Source organism: Danio rerio, chromosome 6, assembly GCF_052040795.2.
Source record: "Danio rerio strain M-AB ecotype USA chromosome 6, GRCz13ab, whole genome shotgun sequence".
Taxonomy (NCBI): domain Eukaryota; kingdom Metazoa; phylum Chordata; class Actinopteri; order Cypriniformes; family Danionidae; genus Danio; species Danio rerio.
This window is the reverse complement of record NC_141026.1, coordinates 42916715-42933729: the sequence shown is the minus strand read 5'-3', so window position 1 is coordinate 42933729 and position 17015 is coordinate 42916715. Positions and strand designations below refer to the sequence as shown.

The following is a 17015-nucleotide window of genomic DNA, read 5'->3' as shown; positions in this document are numbered from 1 at the left end:
ACTGTGGGAATGAAAGCTTGTGGATCGGTTGATTTTTATGGTAAGGTTACCTGCAGTTTGCCTACACTTTTTTTTTTTGTATTGATTTCTTCTGATGCTCAGATATTTTTAAAAGCAAGTGGTCAGACCAATACAAACTTAAATGGTAGGCACATATCACCCCAGCTAGCATTTTCTGTTTTAAAAGATGTCTAATAGACGTCTAAACATGGTCGTCTTGCCTAAAACAAGGCTAAATTTGGGCTGTCGGTGAAAATCTAATAGGTATCTAAGAATAAGCCAAAACTAGACTAGTCATCAAATAAACAGAAATGAATGACTTCACATATAAAGTGTCTCTATTTGATGACTAGTCTAGTTTTAGGCAAATTTATTCTTGTTTAAGCCAAGACGACCATTTTTAGACATCTATTATACATCTATTGGACAGATTTTCACTGACAGCCCAAGTTAGCCTTTGTTTTAGCCAAGCTGTCTACGTTTAGATGTCTATTAGGCGTCTATTAAACAAAACTGTTTGCTGGGAACTTTTTTCTTTCACATATGTAGAAACTGTAATGTTTTTCACCTATTTTAAAACGTAGAACAAAGTTTTAACAAAAAATATAGATCTATCAATTATTCTAGAGTTAAAGAGTCCAATCCTATAATACGGTTTACTTTTGACATTTTAAAATGGTTAGCGTTGCAGTTAAGTATTCCCTATTACCAATATATGTTTTAGCATAAGATAAAGCAATGGAGCTCATGTTTATACAACCTTTACTTCTTTTTACAATAAAATTAGATCAAAACGAAGTGCTCACCTATCTCTTTTTCCCTTCAGTCCTTCTATGTTTTGTGTTGATTTTGAAAGACAGCTGCGTGCGTGTGTCTATAATAGTGCTGCGTCCTCATAAGAAAATAATGTGAAATCTAAAATATCGTATATCCATCTTTTTGAGGAGATGAGCTCACTCTTGTGGGTAACCTCTTCAGAATTTTTACAGCACTTTCCAGTCTTACTGAGCCCTTATCTTATTTCTCATCCCAAGGCAACTGAATGTGATTGGTATAAATCATTTGATCTGTTGTTTCGAGAAATGATAGGGAATAAGAATGGGAAGTTTTATTTACAGTGAACAAAGCCAATTGGAAATGTTTGAGAAATTTAAATCGAATGAGAACAGAATCACCTGATTGTAAAGTTGGCAACATGCTGTTAGTTTTACACCTGTCTCTGTGGTAATGCATCTACTTTTATAATTAATTAATAATGTCTTTTGTCAAATCCATCTTTGAAAGGAATTTGCAACAGTATACAAGTGACATTTGCAGGCCCAACTCTGCTAAAGAGAGAAGCTTAACAGTGCCAAGAAACATCCTTAGGATAGATCTGACAGAATTACACCATTGCAGTGTGATACATTTCAATATACTGCATACATTTATTCTGAAAGAGAATGAAGGTTTTGGCTTGATTTTGATGGTATTATTTCAAGTATTCCATTAGTTTGGTCACAAAATCAGAATATCCATGTTTACTTTGTGTAAGACTTCAGTGCATGTCAAAGCTCCTCAGTTTTCTGGAAAAGTGGAAAAATTGGAGCAGAGCAAAACTGCTCTGTCCAGATTGACTAGATTCATCATCAGATTAAAATAATATTCCAGAGAGAGAAGTCGGAATCGAGGGCTGTCCAAGCATCCAACAGGGAGAGACGGAGAGTTTTACTGGCTAAACACATCATGCTGTATAAAACGAAGTTGAGTGCAAATCTATTGACTGTGACTTCAAGTAGGTAAGTCAAATTAAAAATGTTAAGAAGTTTAGTCTGAAGATCAGTAATTTGCATAAAAATAGATACAAATGTATATTATTAATATTCTGTGCGCAAATGTGCTTAATTTCACTCACAGATTATGTCTATTTTAGATTGCTCAAATCATTTGACCAGCTTCAGCTGACAAGAGGAACAAAAGAGGTAGAGTCCAATTGACTATGAAGCAGTATTCCTTTATAATGTATTTAAATTGATAATTTTATATATCAGTTACTGATTTGTATAATTTACATCATTAATGTTTTATCTGTCAAGTAAAGCGCCACCATGAGTTGGGATGGGGAAAAGGAGTGTTATGACTATAGGCTATTTTTCTCAGCAGGCCAGATTGAGGCTCAGAACACACCATTTAATCCAAAAATGCTTACTTTATAACTGACCAACAGAAGATGTACCTAAAAGGGGTCTTAGTCAGCAAAGAGGGTGCAAAAGCTACTGTGCAGCAAAACAAGTTGAGAGATTTCCAGCTTGAAACCAAGTAACAGTAAAAACAAATCAGGAACTGCAAATTCAGAATTAGGAATAAAGCAATGCAGTTAACAAAATGTAGTGTTTTAAGGTTTAATTTTTTTTTTTTTTACAAATCTGTGACTTATGATTTGTAAGACTGAAGGAGGATGAAATTCACCCAGTGACTCCACTCATGTTTGATGAGATTTTAGAGACGGCCATGATGATCCACCTCATTGAGCCCACTGTGCTACTCTGGGTTGTTTCGTGTCACTTTGAACCACTGATTTGTCTGTTTGTGGTAGTTTGTGGTAGTACTTCATCAATAATTAAATTTGATATAATATTAGTGGAGAATCTGGTGCAGGAAACACTGAACATCTAAGTACTAAGTACATCTAAGTGTCATCCAGTACTTAAGGATAAGAAGGATTGAACCAGACTGCAGGATCTGGTGGACAAATTGCAGATGAAAGTTAAGTCTTACAAAAGAGACAAGCTGAGGAGGCTGTAAGAGCTTATACAACAATTTTACAATGACAATTTTAACGTGTTTCCTAAATCATGGTAAAATCAAGCAGCATATCTCTGGATAAATTCAGTCATCAGGATTTTTTGTGTCTTTGCCCCAAATAGTAATATACTAAATTTCACACACACAAAAAAAGATAATTCATTGTAGAAATCAGAAATCGTCACCAGCTCTGAAAGAAAAAAAGCGCAAAATAATCATACTTCACTTGTCAACAAATACTTTTAAGTAGATGCCTTGTTAAATCTTTTTAAATTTAGAGGTTTTAACTTTGGAGGTTTACTTTAGCTAGAAGTGAGTGAGCTATTTAATTTAAACCAACAGAGTAACCTTTTTCCCCTCTAGTTGTGTTGTGGATAAAGTATCTGCTTGTGAAGGCATGACGTATCGGTGACATATAAAAAAAACTGTTTCCAGGTCCAAGCTGCTACTCATTCGAATTGAGAAAATATTTGTGTATGCCCACTTTTAGTCATACCACATATTAAATTGAATTTTAAATAAAATGATAGTGTACACAACATTATCTGGCCTTGCTGCATCACAAATACCAAAATTTTAACAATTTCTAAAAAAATGATCACTTTCTGGCCATCAGATATTAGGCTTCGATATATATATATATATATATATATATATATATATATATATATATATATATATATATATATATATATATATATATATATATATATATATATATATACATACATACACACACACACACATATATATATATATATATATATATATATATACACACACACACATATATATATATAAATACATATATATATATATATATATATATATATATACACACACACACATATATATATATAAATACATATATATATATATATATATATATATATATATATATATATATATATATATATATATATATATATATATATATATTGCGATGATTTTCAAAAGTATTAAAGCACTTTGTAAACATTTATTATTATCATTTGATGAGTCTCCACATAGTTTGATATGAGAGCGCTTGGACCCGATGTCACACTTAACAAGTGGATAGGCTAAATTATAATTAAACTCGACAAAAGAGACTAACGGAGGTAAATTTTGTATTTTGAAGCTATTATATAAATGTAAACACAGCCAGGAATTAATATCAACCTCTGCATAAACAGACGTTTAATAAAGTGTATTGCTGTTCCTTCACTCCAGAAATAATACAGTAGGAGCTGAGTAATATGACACAACACTTAAATCTGCTTTAAACACAACACTCAGCATTTCATGTGTTTGTTGCCTCATTACAAACGTGAACATTTCGCAATAAACATGACACATTAACAAAAGATACAATTAAACACACCATCTGCCTCTTCAGGTTGGTGCTGAATAAATATATAATCTGGATATCCCGCATACTTTCACAATACATTTACTTTATTACGATGTCTACACTTTTACTCAGCCCTTAGCATCTAGCAAAAATCATCTTAAAATTAATTGCATCAAACCTTTTACGAACCGCATTCAAACGTTTACGAGTCAGTTCAAGTTCACACTGCACAGATACCAAATTGTTCTTGGCTTGTTTTTGCCAAATGCACATGTTCAGTCTGTGTTTGTCTCTGCAGTAACGTCATGTAATCTGGCGATTTTCCACGTTTTTTGTCGTCTTTCGGTGTGGTGTAAACTGACCCTAAAATAACACCTCACAATCCTTCATCTGAGAAACATTTCATTATCCTCAATTTCCTTTTTCACCAAGGGGTTGAGATGCAGCCTATTATGCTTTGTGCAGGTATTTTCTTAACAATTGCATTTGATTGATACACAAACTATGAATCATTAACAGGATTGTTTTCATACCTGCATTTATGCCTATGTCGCTCACTAAATTGCAGAGAGTTATGATGAAAGAGTCACCTATCTTTCCTTCACATATTAATTTGAACCAGTTAATTACATCCACACCCTCTTAGTATTAAAATGATGCAAAAGTGAAACACTTCAAACCAAGTCTGCACAGTATCATGCACTTGCATCTTAGATGTCAATAATAATAAAGGTTCATACTCATCTCTGATGACCTTTAAAAAAAAAACAACTGCATCCACCAAAAGCTTCATTAGCAGAGGATCTGTGCATAGTTTAAGTGTAAATGTGCCATCACTCTTGCACACTGAACAATCAAGTGTGGCGAATTCATTTGTCCTTTACCATTAGATGCAAAGATGCTGTATTCAGTTTCAAAGTCCTAAAATAAGAATCAGCATCATTACGCCTTGAAACTTTGATACGACCGTCTCATCCAAGAACGATTATACCACCAATCTACAATCTTTAACGCTGCACACATGCAGGCTCTTGACAGATGCTAAAACACTTGGATTTTGTTTTGTAATGCAATGCAGTTGGTTCAAGACACAATAAATCCCCCGAGTATGCTGCCATTTGGTGGGCCAAGTCTGCACTGGCGTCTATATTTGTATTTTGTCCAAATAAGAATGTGGTGTTATGGATGGGCGATCCAGTTTCACATTTTTATTCAATGGAGCCCATTATATCCTAAGAGTAACTCCTCCACAATTTTTTGAAAGCTTTCTGCTCTTTGCCAGTATAGGATCACCTTTCCTGTGGGAAGACTGACCTTAAGGCTCACAAAGCCCACTTTAAATTAGATCTCATGTTACACTTGGCCAAACAGCGGAGGGTAAAGATCTTGGTGAAGTGCAATTGTGTTTGATGGTTTAATTGCAATACGTTATTAATTTGAAGTCTTATCTAGAACGATTTATACATTTGTTTTAAATCTCGAATGTGATGAAAAAAGTTTGCTCCCAATACTATAATGTGGACAGGCAGGGCTATTAGCACACAATGACTCAAGTTTGCCTGTTGACATCGAGGGCTTTGTCACCACCTTGGACCTTGTTTCATCCCCTGGAGAGGCCTGGAGTGCCTCAGCTGTTCTTAGCAAGGATCTTTTGGCATCCCCGTTTGTTTCTTAAAGGGATAAAAGTATATTATTTGGATTTCTTTGTTACATTGTATTTGCATGGCTCCTGCAACTTTAGACAAGTCACATTTATTGCCAGAAATTACTTGCATGTTGCCAGAGATTTACAGCTGTCTGGGTGCTTGGACCACTAACTTGGGTATTTTAACTCTTTATTTGTATCTACTAAATATTTTACATTGAGAAGAAACAATATAACAGTTGTAAGGTAAATTCTTAGAATTCATTTGGTAACACTTTATTTTGATGGTCCATTTGAGTATTAGTAAACCCTCTGCTTAATATCTGTTGATACTGCTCCTTCAACAGACATTTAACTGACTATAAGAAACTCATATGCAAGTACATGTCATATTACTCCAACCTAACGGTCTACTTATAATCTAAAGAGAATAAGTTGGCATATAGGTGCAATATAACTTAAATTCAACAAACGGACCATCAAAATAAGGTGTGACCAGTAATTCTTGAATGCCAAAATGCTCTCATCAGTGCTGGAATAGAAATAAATAATCTGAAGACACAAAAGCATCTTGGAAGTCCCGACCATATCAAGAGATAAAAATAAGACAGCCATGCTGCTAGGGGGGACAAATGGAAGTGGGCAAACAGGACTCATGACCAAAATTAAGCTGACAGGACACTTACACACAACTATAAAAGAGGGCTTTCCCGACTCCTGCCGGGGCTCACAACTACACAGCTGAGGTGAGTGTTTATGCTATACACAGTGAGTGAGTGATGCTACACAGTTCTGCTTTTACGTTTCAACAAATAGGAATATTAAGGCTTGTTTTGTTGCACATTATAGCACTTCCTAGTATATAAATTTTTTATAATTATCCATTATTACAACCTCAGCAAAAAAGATTAAGATTTAAATAAATGTCTTGTATTTGCTTACTATTAACAGGTGGTGAATTATAACATCAAAATCAAGTCCTAAGAGTTGGTGCAAGACAAAGGTAAGCATGTTAATATTAACTTAAGTAGCTAACTAGCCTACTTGAAGCATTTTACTCTTTAGTTTAACGTGATGAACACTGATGTGAACTTGCATTATAAATGTTTTTTTGTTTTTTTTTTATTAAAGTGCCACCATGAGTGGGGACCCAGAAATGGAGTGTTTTGGCCCGGCGGCCGTTTACCTCCGTAAACCAGAGAAGGAACGTATAGAAGCTCAGAATAGGCCGTTTGATGCTAAAACTGCTTATTTCGTGTCTGAACCCAAGGAGATGTACCTCAAAGGGGTCCTCAAGAGTAAGGAGGGCGGCAAAGCTACAGTGCAAACTCTCTGTGGCAAAGTGAGTATCAGAGATATTCAGATCAGATCGATGCTTTGCTTCCTTCATAATTGTAAAATGACACTCCCTCCAGACCCTCACAGTGAAGGAGGATGAAATCTTCCCAATGAATCCACCAAAGTTTGATAAGATTGAGGACATGGCCATGATGACCCACCTCAACGAACCCACCGTGCTGTACAACCTCAAAGAGCGTTATGCAGCATGGATGATCTACGTAAGTAAATGAAAAACACATTTGGTGATCTGACATACTTATTTTACTTAATCCATTGTCAATATCTAGTGGTAAATGGGGATGATTCTCTTGCAGACCTACTCTGGGTTGTTCTGTGTCACCGTGAACCCCTATAAGTGGCTCCCAGTGTATGATGCTGTAGTTGTGTCAGGCTACAGGGGCAAGAAAAGAATTGAAGCCCCACCTCACATCTTCTCCATCTCTGACAATGCTTATCAATTCATGCTCACTGGTAAGATAAAATCATGTTTAGGATATTTAAGTTTGTTGGTACTTAAGTTTGTGAAAAGAATTCATTAATTTTGATTTTATTTTTATTTTAATATATGGCTTTCTGCTCTTGTAGATCGTGAAAATCAGTCTATCCTGATTACGTAAGTATTTTCCTTCAGATGCTAAAGTGTTACTGTGTGGTAAAAATAAAGAAATTGTGAATCCTAATGTATGTTTCATTCTCAGTGGAGAATCTGGTGCAGGAAAGACTGTGAACACCAAACGTGTCATCCAGTACTTTGCGACAATCGCTGTGGCTGGCAAGCAGAAGCAAGAGCCTATTCCTGGAAAAATGCAGGTATGTAGAGAAGTTGATTGCTGCAGAGCCTGTTGGTGGGGCTTCATATCCAGCTGTCCCTCCCTAAACATAATGGGTGGGGCTTGAAGGTCCAACCCTTTCCTTAGATATAACTAGATAAAGCTCCACCCATTAGGTCCACAGAGACAGAGCCAGGCTAGGTCAAGGTCCAACCATTACTTGGATTATCCACATATGGGGTATATATGGGATTTGTTTGTAAATATGATGAGGATTCATTTTTTACTGGTATGCCTGCAACATTATGACTCAATTAGGGGTCGCTGGAGGATCAAATCATTGCAGCCAACCCCTTGCTGGAAGCCTATGGCAATGCCAAGACTGTGAGGAATGACAACTCTTCCCGCTTTGTGAGTACTGAGCCAACAGCCACTGAGACACTATGTGTTTTTATTCTGTAATGGAAACATTTTATTCTGTTATCCTGTGCCTGAATCCTTCAGGGTAAATTCATCCGAATTCATTTCGGCACCACTGGAAAACTGGCCTCGGCTGATATTGAAACTTGTGAGTTCTTAATTAGTTTAGATTTCAAATGACTGATTCAACATTTGTCCATATTATTGCTGTTATAAGTATGTTTTTGATCCAAAGATCTGCTGGAAAAGTCCAGGGTAACTTTCCAGTTGTCTGCTGAGAGGAGCTACCACATCTTCTACCAGCTGTGCACAGGCCATAAGCCAGAACTACTGGGTAAGAAAATGTACATCACTATATTAGAATGAGACAAGAGCATAGACAAGACTTATATTTGTACAGCAGATCAAAGTCTTCATTTCTTGCTGTATTCCTCTCGTAGAGGCTCTTCTGATCACCACTAACCCATACGACTATCCCATGATCAGTCAGGGTGAGATCACAGTCAAGAGCATCAACGATGTGGAAGAGTTCATTGCAACTGATGTAGGTGGAGATCAAATGTTTCAGCAGTTAATATCTGATGCATAATAACATGGATGTATACTCTGCATACCTGATATACCGTATTAAATACGTTATCCAAGAGGCACACTTGATTTTTTTTGACTTGCAGACAGCCATTGATATTCTGGGCTTCAATGCTGAAGAGAAGGTAGGCATCTACAAGCTGACAGGAGCTGTGATGCATCATGGGAACATGAAGTTCAAGCAGAAGCAGAGGGAGGAGCAGGCTGAGCCTGATGGAACTGAGGGTGGGATTTCAGTTTAAGCTCAGCCTTTGGAAACATGCATATATGGTATAATATGGCTACATTTTGGTTCTAAATTGAAATGCTTTTTTCCAGTGGCTGATAAAATTGCTTACCTCTTGGGACTGAACTCTGCGGACATGCTGAAAGCTTTGTGTTATCCCAGAGTGAAGGTCGGGAATGAATTTGTGACCAAAGGTCAAACTGTTCCTCAGGTAGGTGCATTTCAAATGCATCTTGAGTACATCATTAGATTAGGAATGTGCTAAAGTGAAATGGTGTTAATTCTTGTTTCATATGTTAGGTTAACAATGCAACCATGGCTCTGTGCAAGTCTGTCTATGAGAAGATGTTCTTGTGGATGGTTGTTCGAATCAATGAGATGCTGGACACCAAACAGCCAAGACAGTTCTTCATCGGAGTGCTTGACATTGCAGGGTTTGAAATCTTTGATGTAAGCTCAAGAATTCAAATTTGAAAATCAGTGTTGCTTCATTTCATTAGGTCTGATACTGAATTGTTGATCATTATAGTTCAACAGCTTGGAGCAGCTTTGCATTAATTTCACCAATGAAAAACTGCAACAGTTTTTCAATCACCACATGTTTGTGCTGGAACAAGAGGAATACAAGAAAGAAGGTATTGAGTGGGAGTTCATTGACTTCGGTATGGACTTGGCTGCCTGCATTGAGCTGATTGAAAAGGTACAAATGTCGACTTCCAAACATTAAAATGCTTTTCTTTTTAAACAAAAGATCCTTTGCTGTGATCTGTCATCTCATCTTAAGTAAATATGCTCTTTTTTTCAGCCGATGGGCATTTTCTCCATCCTTGAGGAGGAGTGTATGTTCCCCAAGGCAACAGACACAACCTTCAAGAACAAGCTGCATGATCAGCATCTTGGTAAAACCAACTGCTTCCAGAAGCCCAAACCTGCCAAAGGCAAGGCTGAGGCTCACTTCTCCCTTGTGCACTATGCTGGAACTGTGGATTACAACATCTCAGGCTGGCTGGATAAGAACAAGGACCCCCTTAATGACTCTGTGGTTCAGCTGTACCAGAAGTCTTCAGTGAAACTGTTGTGTCACCTGTATGCTGCTCATGCTTCAACAGAAGGTTTGTGAAACAAATTCATACTGTTACGATTACAACATTAGGATTCAAATATTTTTTTTGTTATGTATAAATTTCTGTTAAAGATAATTTCTGCTTGATTTCTGTACATGGTATTGTTTACCAAGATTATTTACTTATTTCTTTATCGACAGCTGAATCTGGTGGCAAAAAGGGTGGAAAAAAGAAGGGAGGCTCCTTCCAGACTGTGTCTGCTTTGTTCAGAGTAATGAAACGATTCACTTTTAGCGTTGAAATATTTAAGGTGCACTGTGTGTTTATAGTTTAACTGTTTATTCTACAATTAACAGGAAAATTTGGGCAAATTGATGACCAACCTGAGAAGCACTCATCCACATTTTGTGCGCTGCTTGATTCCAAATGAGTCAAAGACTCCAGGTCAAATTTTTGACACAACTTTTTTTAAAATACAGAAAAGCATGTGATATATACTCTTTGTTAAAAAAACAATGATCATCCTCTCTAAAACAATGATTTATTATTAACTCTCTTTATTTTAGGTCTTATGGAGAACTTTCTGGTCATCCACCAGTTGCGTTGTAATGGTGTGCTGGAGGGAATCAGAATTTGCAGAAAGGGTTTCCCCAGCAGAATCCTCTATGGTGACTTTAAGCAGAGGTAATTAATGTGCATTACTTGTATTTCACTTGTCTTTGATGAATTTAATTTGTCAAATTGTGTGCATGGGCATTATCTGGATTATTGTACGATAAATGTTGAGAATGTGCTCAACTCTATTAATTTTCATAAAATATCTCGGCTTTCTTTAATACACATGTCTGTCTAAATAAATGGAAACACACACAGTATGCAGATTTTGTGTACAAAGGCATGTGGATCTTCACAAGACTAGTGAATAAGACTGAGTCATATCTTCACTTTAGATACAAAGTATTGAATGCTAGTGTCATCCCTGAGGGTCAGTTCATTGACAACAAGAAGGCTTCAGAGAAGCTTCTTGGCTCTATTGATGTGGATCATACCCAGTACAAGTTTGGACACACCAAGGTACACTCTATCAAATCATCTGACTTATTATGTAATTATTAACAGTGCATAATTGCTTTGTGAAATATTTGTGATAGGTGTTCTTCAAAGCTGGTCTGCTGGGTACTCTTGAGGAAATGCGAGATGAGAAACTTGTTATCCTTGTAACCATGACTCAAGCAGTCTGCAGAGGCTACGTAATGAGGAAAGAGTTTGTCAAAATGATGGCGAGGAGGTATGGATTTTGCTTAAAGAAATATCCAGTGCACATTCACACACAGCATCTGACCATTTCTTCTGTTACAGAGAGTCCATCTACTCCATCCAGTACAACATCCGCTCATTCATGAATGTGAAACACTGGCCATGGATGAAGCTGTATTTTAAGATCAAGCCCCTGCTGAAGAGTGCAGAGACTGAGAAGGAAATGGCAGCCATGAAAGAAAACTTTGAAAAGATGAAAGAGGATCTTGCCAAAGCCCTTGCAAAGAAGAAGGAGCTGGAGGAGAAGATGGTCACCCTGCTGCAGGAGAAAAATGACCTGCAGTTACAAGTGGCATCTGTGAGTTCACAAATGATCAGTCCATATTTATAAGAGAACAAATACACAAGTTGGAAAAAAGACAACAAATCATGCTATTATAATCAACAGGAAACAGAAAACCTTTCTGATGCTGAGGAGAGATGTGAAGGACTAATCAAAAGCAAGATTCAGCTTGAGGCAAAACTTAAAGAGGCAACTGAAAGATTGGAGGATGAGGAAGAAATCAACGCTGAACTTACTGCCAAAAAGAGAAAGCTGGAGGACGAGTGCTCTGAGCTGAAGAAAGACATTGATGATTTAGAGCTTACCTTAGCCAAAGTAGAGAAAGAAAAACATGCCACTGAAAACAAGGTTAATGTCTTTTGAAGTTTGGTTTAATCATGATCTTTCACTCAGGTTGCAGTCACATAAACATATTTGTCTCCTAGGTTAAAAACCTTACAGAAGAAATGACATCTCAAGATGAGGTTATTGTAAAGCTGACCAAAGAAAAGAAAGCCCTCCAAGAGGCACATCAGCAAACTTTGGATGATTTACAGGCAGAGGAAGACAAAGTCAATACTCTGACGAAAGCCAAAGCAAAGCTTGAGCAGCAAGTTGATGATGTGAGTTTGAAATTGAACAGATTTGTGCAAATTCTCCTGTTTATTTACAATTACAAGAAGCAGAACTCAACCACTGTAGTGATGTTTTAAATATCATTTTCGTTAATTTTTCCACATCTGCGAATAGCTGGAGGGATCTCTAGAGCAGGAAAAGAAACTACGTATGGACCTCGAAAGAGCCAAAAGAAAGCTTGAAGGTGATTTAAAACTTGCCCAGGAATCTTTAATGGACTTGGAAAATGACAAGCAGCAACTAGAAGAGAAATTGAAAAAGTGAGAAGCTAATCATTTTAAATCCTACCCTACAAAATGAAGACCCCTCGTTCAGTTTCAGAATACTTCAAACTTATAAATCATTTCTGTTTTTTTTTCAAAACAGGAAGGACTTTGAGACAAGTCAGTTTCTGAGCAGGATTGAAGATGAGCAATCTCTTGGTATTCAGTTCCAGAAAAAGATTAAAGAACTTCAGGTGCCTCAATGTGCTGTTGTGATTTTGTGATTATTTCTCTTTAATGAGCTGTAACTTATCAAGTTTTGGTACCACAGGCTCGCATTGAGGAGCTGGAGGAAGAAATCGAGGCAGAGCGAGCAGCTCGTGCTAAGGTCGAGAAGCAGCGATCTGATCTCGCCAGGGAACTTGAGGAGATCAGTGAGAGGCTTGAAGAAGCAGGTGGTGCCACCTCTGCCCAGATTGAGATGAACAAGAAACGTGAGGCTGAGTTCCAGAAACTGCGCCGCGATCTGGAGGAGTCCACCTTACAGCACGAAGCCACGGCTGCGGCACTCCGCAAGAAACAGGCTGACAGTGTGGCAGAGCTGGGAGAGCAGATCGACAACCTCCAGCGTGTGAAACAAAAGCTAGAAAAGGAGAAAAGTGAGCTTAAAATGGAGGTAGATGATGTGTCAAGCAGTATGGAGGCTGTTGCCAAATCCAAGGCAAGTTTTAGCATATTTATGAAGCACTCTTTGTGAAACTCAGTCCTAAACAATAAAATCCATTAAAATCATGTTGTATTTGGCAGACAAATCTTGAAAAGATGTGTCGTACACTGGAAGATCAGCTGAGTGAGTTTAAGTCGAAACATGACGAACATGTTCGCCACATCAATGACCTAAGTGCTCAAAAGGCAAGGCTTCAGACTGAAAACGGTAAGTAGCTTTACTATACGCCAGGGGTGCCCAAACTTGATCCTGGAGGGTCGGTATCCTGCAAAGTTCAGCTCCAATCCCAAGTAGACACACCTGAACCAGCTAATCAAGCTCTTACTAGTCATAGTGAAAACTTCCAGGAAAGCGTGTTGAAGCAATTGGAGCTAAACTCTGCAGGACACCGGCGCTCCATAACCATGTTTGGAAACCCCTGGTTTACAGGAACGATATTAAAAATGACATTCTTCATAAACAGCATATACAATACTAAATCATTAAATTCACAATAGGTGAAATGGGTCGTCAACTAGAGGAAAAAGAGTCTTTAGTTTCTCAGCTGACTCGAAGCAAACAGGCTTACACTCAACAGATTGAGGAGCTGAAGAGGCAAATTGAGGAAGAAGTCAAGGTGAGAAATTAACAATTTTTATAGAACAAGTTCATGAACTAATCTATTGAATAACTCTGGAAATTTGTATGTTTAAGGCCAAAAATGCCCTGGCACATGCTGTCCAATCATCACGACATGACTGTGATCTGCTCAGAGAGCAGTACGAGGAGGAACAGGAGGCCAAAGCTGAACTTCAGCGAAGCATGTCAAAGGCCAACAGTGAAGTAGCTCAATGGAGAACCAAATATGAGACCGATGCTATTCAGCGTACTGAAGAACTCGAGGAAGCAAAGTAAATGAAATCAACTGTTTATAAGTCTTCACAACAAGAAATGAAGTAAAAGCAATGACTAATATTTTATTGTTGCTTGCTCAGGAAAAAGCTTGCTCAGCGTTTGCAGGATGCAGAGGAGTCCATTGAGGCTGTGAATGCCAAATGTGCCTCTTTGGAAAAGACTAAGCAGCGACTGCAAAATGAAGTAGAAGATCTCATGATTGACGTTGAAAGAGCTAATGCTTTGGCTGCAAACCTTGACAAGAAACAAAGGAACTTTGATAAGGTAAAGCAACCGTGTTTTTTGTACATTACTTCATATGCACATAATATTTTTGTGATGCACCTCACCAGAGGTTTATTGTTCGATTTCATAAAGGTCTTGGCCGAATGGAAGCAGAAGTATGAGGAGACCCAAGCAGAGCTGGAAGGAGCCCAGAAGGAGGCTCGCTCTCTTAGCACGGAACTTTTCAAAATGAAAAATTCTTATGAGGAGACTTTGGATCATCTAGAAACTCTTAAGAGAGAGAACAAGAACCTTCAGCGTATGTACAATTAAGTGCAGAACTATATGTTGTTGTTTTTTTTTTTGCTTTTTAGACGTAAATAGTGCATTTCACCCAATTGTTGGTCATGTTTTTGCATATACAGAGGAAATCACAGATTTAACCGAACAGCTTGGCGAGACTGGAAAGACCATCCATGAGCTGGAAAAAGGAAAGAAAACTGCAGAAATCGAAAAATCTGAAATCCAAGCTGCTCTTGAAGAAGCTGAGGTAACACCTAGGCCCTAGTGCTTAAAGTTTTTTTTTATTCCCAATATCACCACTAAACTTCCAGCGAACAATACACTACACACCATCCTATTTTTCAGGCCACCTTAGAGCATGAGGAATCCAAGATTCTTCGCGTTCAGCTTGAACTGAACCAAGTGAAAGGAGAGATTGATCGGAAGTTGGCCGAGAAGGATGAGGAGATTGAACAGATTAAGCGAAACAGCCAGAGGATCATCGACTCTATGCAGAGCACTCTGGATGCGGAAGTCAGAAGCAGAAACGATGCTCTGAGAATCAAAAAGAAGATGGAAGGAGACCTGAACGAGATGGAGATTCAGCTAAGCCATGCAAACCGGCAGGCAGCTGAAGCTCAGAAGCAGCTCAGGAACGTCCAAGGGCAACTCAAGGTTTGTTCCTTTAGAGTAGTATAGCAGTATATCTTGATTTGACTAACTAGATCAAACAATCTAATTGAAACTTGATTGCTTCAGGATGCTCAACTCCATCTTGATGAGGCTCTGAGGGCTCAAGAGGACATGAAAGAACAAGTTGCAATGGTTGAACGCAGGAATAACCTGATGCAGGCAGAGATCGAGGAGCTGAGAGTTGCTCTGGAGCAGACCGAGAGAGGCCGCAAAGTGGCTGAGCAGGAACTGGTGGATGCCAGTGAGCGAGTGACTCTCTTACACTCCCAAGTAAGAAGAATGATTTATTTTGAAGAATGTTTTAAAGAATAACTGTTAAACAACATTACCTTTAACTTGATCTCAATGTCCTCAGAACACCAGTCTAATTAACACCAAGAAAAAGCTGGAAGCAGATCTTGTTCAGATTCAAGGTGAGATGGAGGACGTGGTCCAGGAAGCTCGAAATGCTGAAGAGAAGGCAAAGAAAGCTATAACTGATGTAAGTAAATCTGTTCATGGATAATTAAGTTTTCAAGATGTTGCATGTAAACTAAAAACTGGGTTAAAAAAAAATATCAGGCCGCCATGATGGCAGAGGAGCTGAAGAAGGAGCAGGACACAAGCGCTCACCTTGAGAGGATGAAGAAGAATCTGGAGGTTACAGTCAAAGACCTGCAGCACCGTCTGGATGAGGCTGAGAGTCTGGCTATGAAGGGTGGAAAGAAGCAGCTCCAGAAGCTGGAGGCCAGAGTATGTGACTGCTCACACTGTTCATTGATTTACCTCACCGTAAGTCAGGAATAACCTCAGTTAAACTTGTGCGTCAGGTTCGTGAACTGGAGAGTGAAGTCGAAGCTGAACAGAGACGTGGTGCTGATGCTGTGAAAGGAGTCCGCAAATATGAAAGAAGAGTGAAGGAACTGACTTATCAGGTAATAATCACACAAATAAACGTATATAGGTGTTATAAGTCAAATACAGTCAAATCAAAATGGTTATCTTTTAAAATGTTTTCTGACAGACTGAGGAAGATAAGAAGAATATTATTAGACTGCAAGACCTTGTGGACAAACTTCAACTGAAAGTCAAGGCCTACAAGCGACAGAGTGAAGATGCTGTGAGTTACTTTGGGTTTTGATGAGTGTCATGCAACATTATTCTTGATTTGATCAACCTAAACATAAATGATTTCACTGACAGGAGGAACAAGCCAATACTCACTTGACCAGATTTAGGAAGGTGCAGCATGAGCTGGAGGAGGCTCAGGAGAGAGCTGACATCGCAGAGTCCCAGGTCAACAAGCTCAGAGCTAAAAGCCGTGAATTTGGAAAGGTAAATATCACAATTTTATTAATTATATTATTTGTGCACAAATATTGTTTACACAATTACATGTGGCATCGATAAATAGTACAGTCTTGTTCTCAATGTATTAATCTTTTGTATTTGCAGGGTAAAGAGGCTGAGGAGTAAACTCTCTGAGTAGGAAACTGGGCAAAGAAACAAGAACTCATACAATATGAAATCCTTGTCAAATGTCCACAAGAAGTAGCTAATAAAATGATATGACCTGAGGTGTTTGTGTACTGAATATTTTGTTACATTTCTGTCAATAATGTGTACATGATGTGTCGAAACATAAGA

At 38.0% G+C, this 17015-nt stretch overlaps 1 protein-coding gene across 1 annotated transcript; it reads left to right on the top strand.

The window, feature by feature from the left end:
• The first annotated feature begins 944 nt into the window (after positions 1-944).
• On the top strand, positions 945-16945 carry myhb (myosin, heavy chain b). Its single transcript, XM_087257701.1, has 44 exons — positions 945-961; positions 1651-1778; positions 1913-1961; positions 6293-6508; positions 6714-6765; positions 6894-7104; positions 7178-7321; positions 7418-7574; positions 7689-7716; positions 7802-7913; positions 8192-8284; positions 8378-8441; positions 8529-8627; positions 8734-8837; positions 8968-9106; positions 9200-9318; positions 9408-9557; positions 9637-9807; positions 9913-10219; positions 10372-10442; positions 10528-10615; positions 10738-10855; positions 11122-11245; positions 11323-11459; positions 11531-11786; positions 11877-12119; positions 12197-12373; positions 12501-12646; positions 12753-12843; positions 12921-13310; positions 13397-13523; positions 13814-13932; positions 14010-14206; positions 14291-14474; positions 14568-14733; positions 14840-14964; positions 15063-15371; positions 15456-15659; positions 15745-15870; positions 15951-16121; positions 16199-16303; positions 16393-16488; positions 16572-16703; positions 16824-16945. The coding sequence occupies exons 6-44, from the start codon at positions 6901-6903 to the stop codon at positions 16842-16844; spliced, it is 5814 nt and encodes a 1937-aa protein (XP_087113827.1). The 5' UTR covers positions 945-961; positions 1651-1778; positions 1913-1961; positions 6293-6508; positions 6714-6765; positions 6894-6900; the 3' UTR covers positions 16845-16945.
• The last annotated feature ends 70 nt before the right edge of the window (positions 16946-17015 follow it).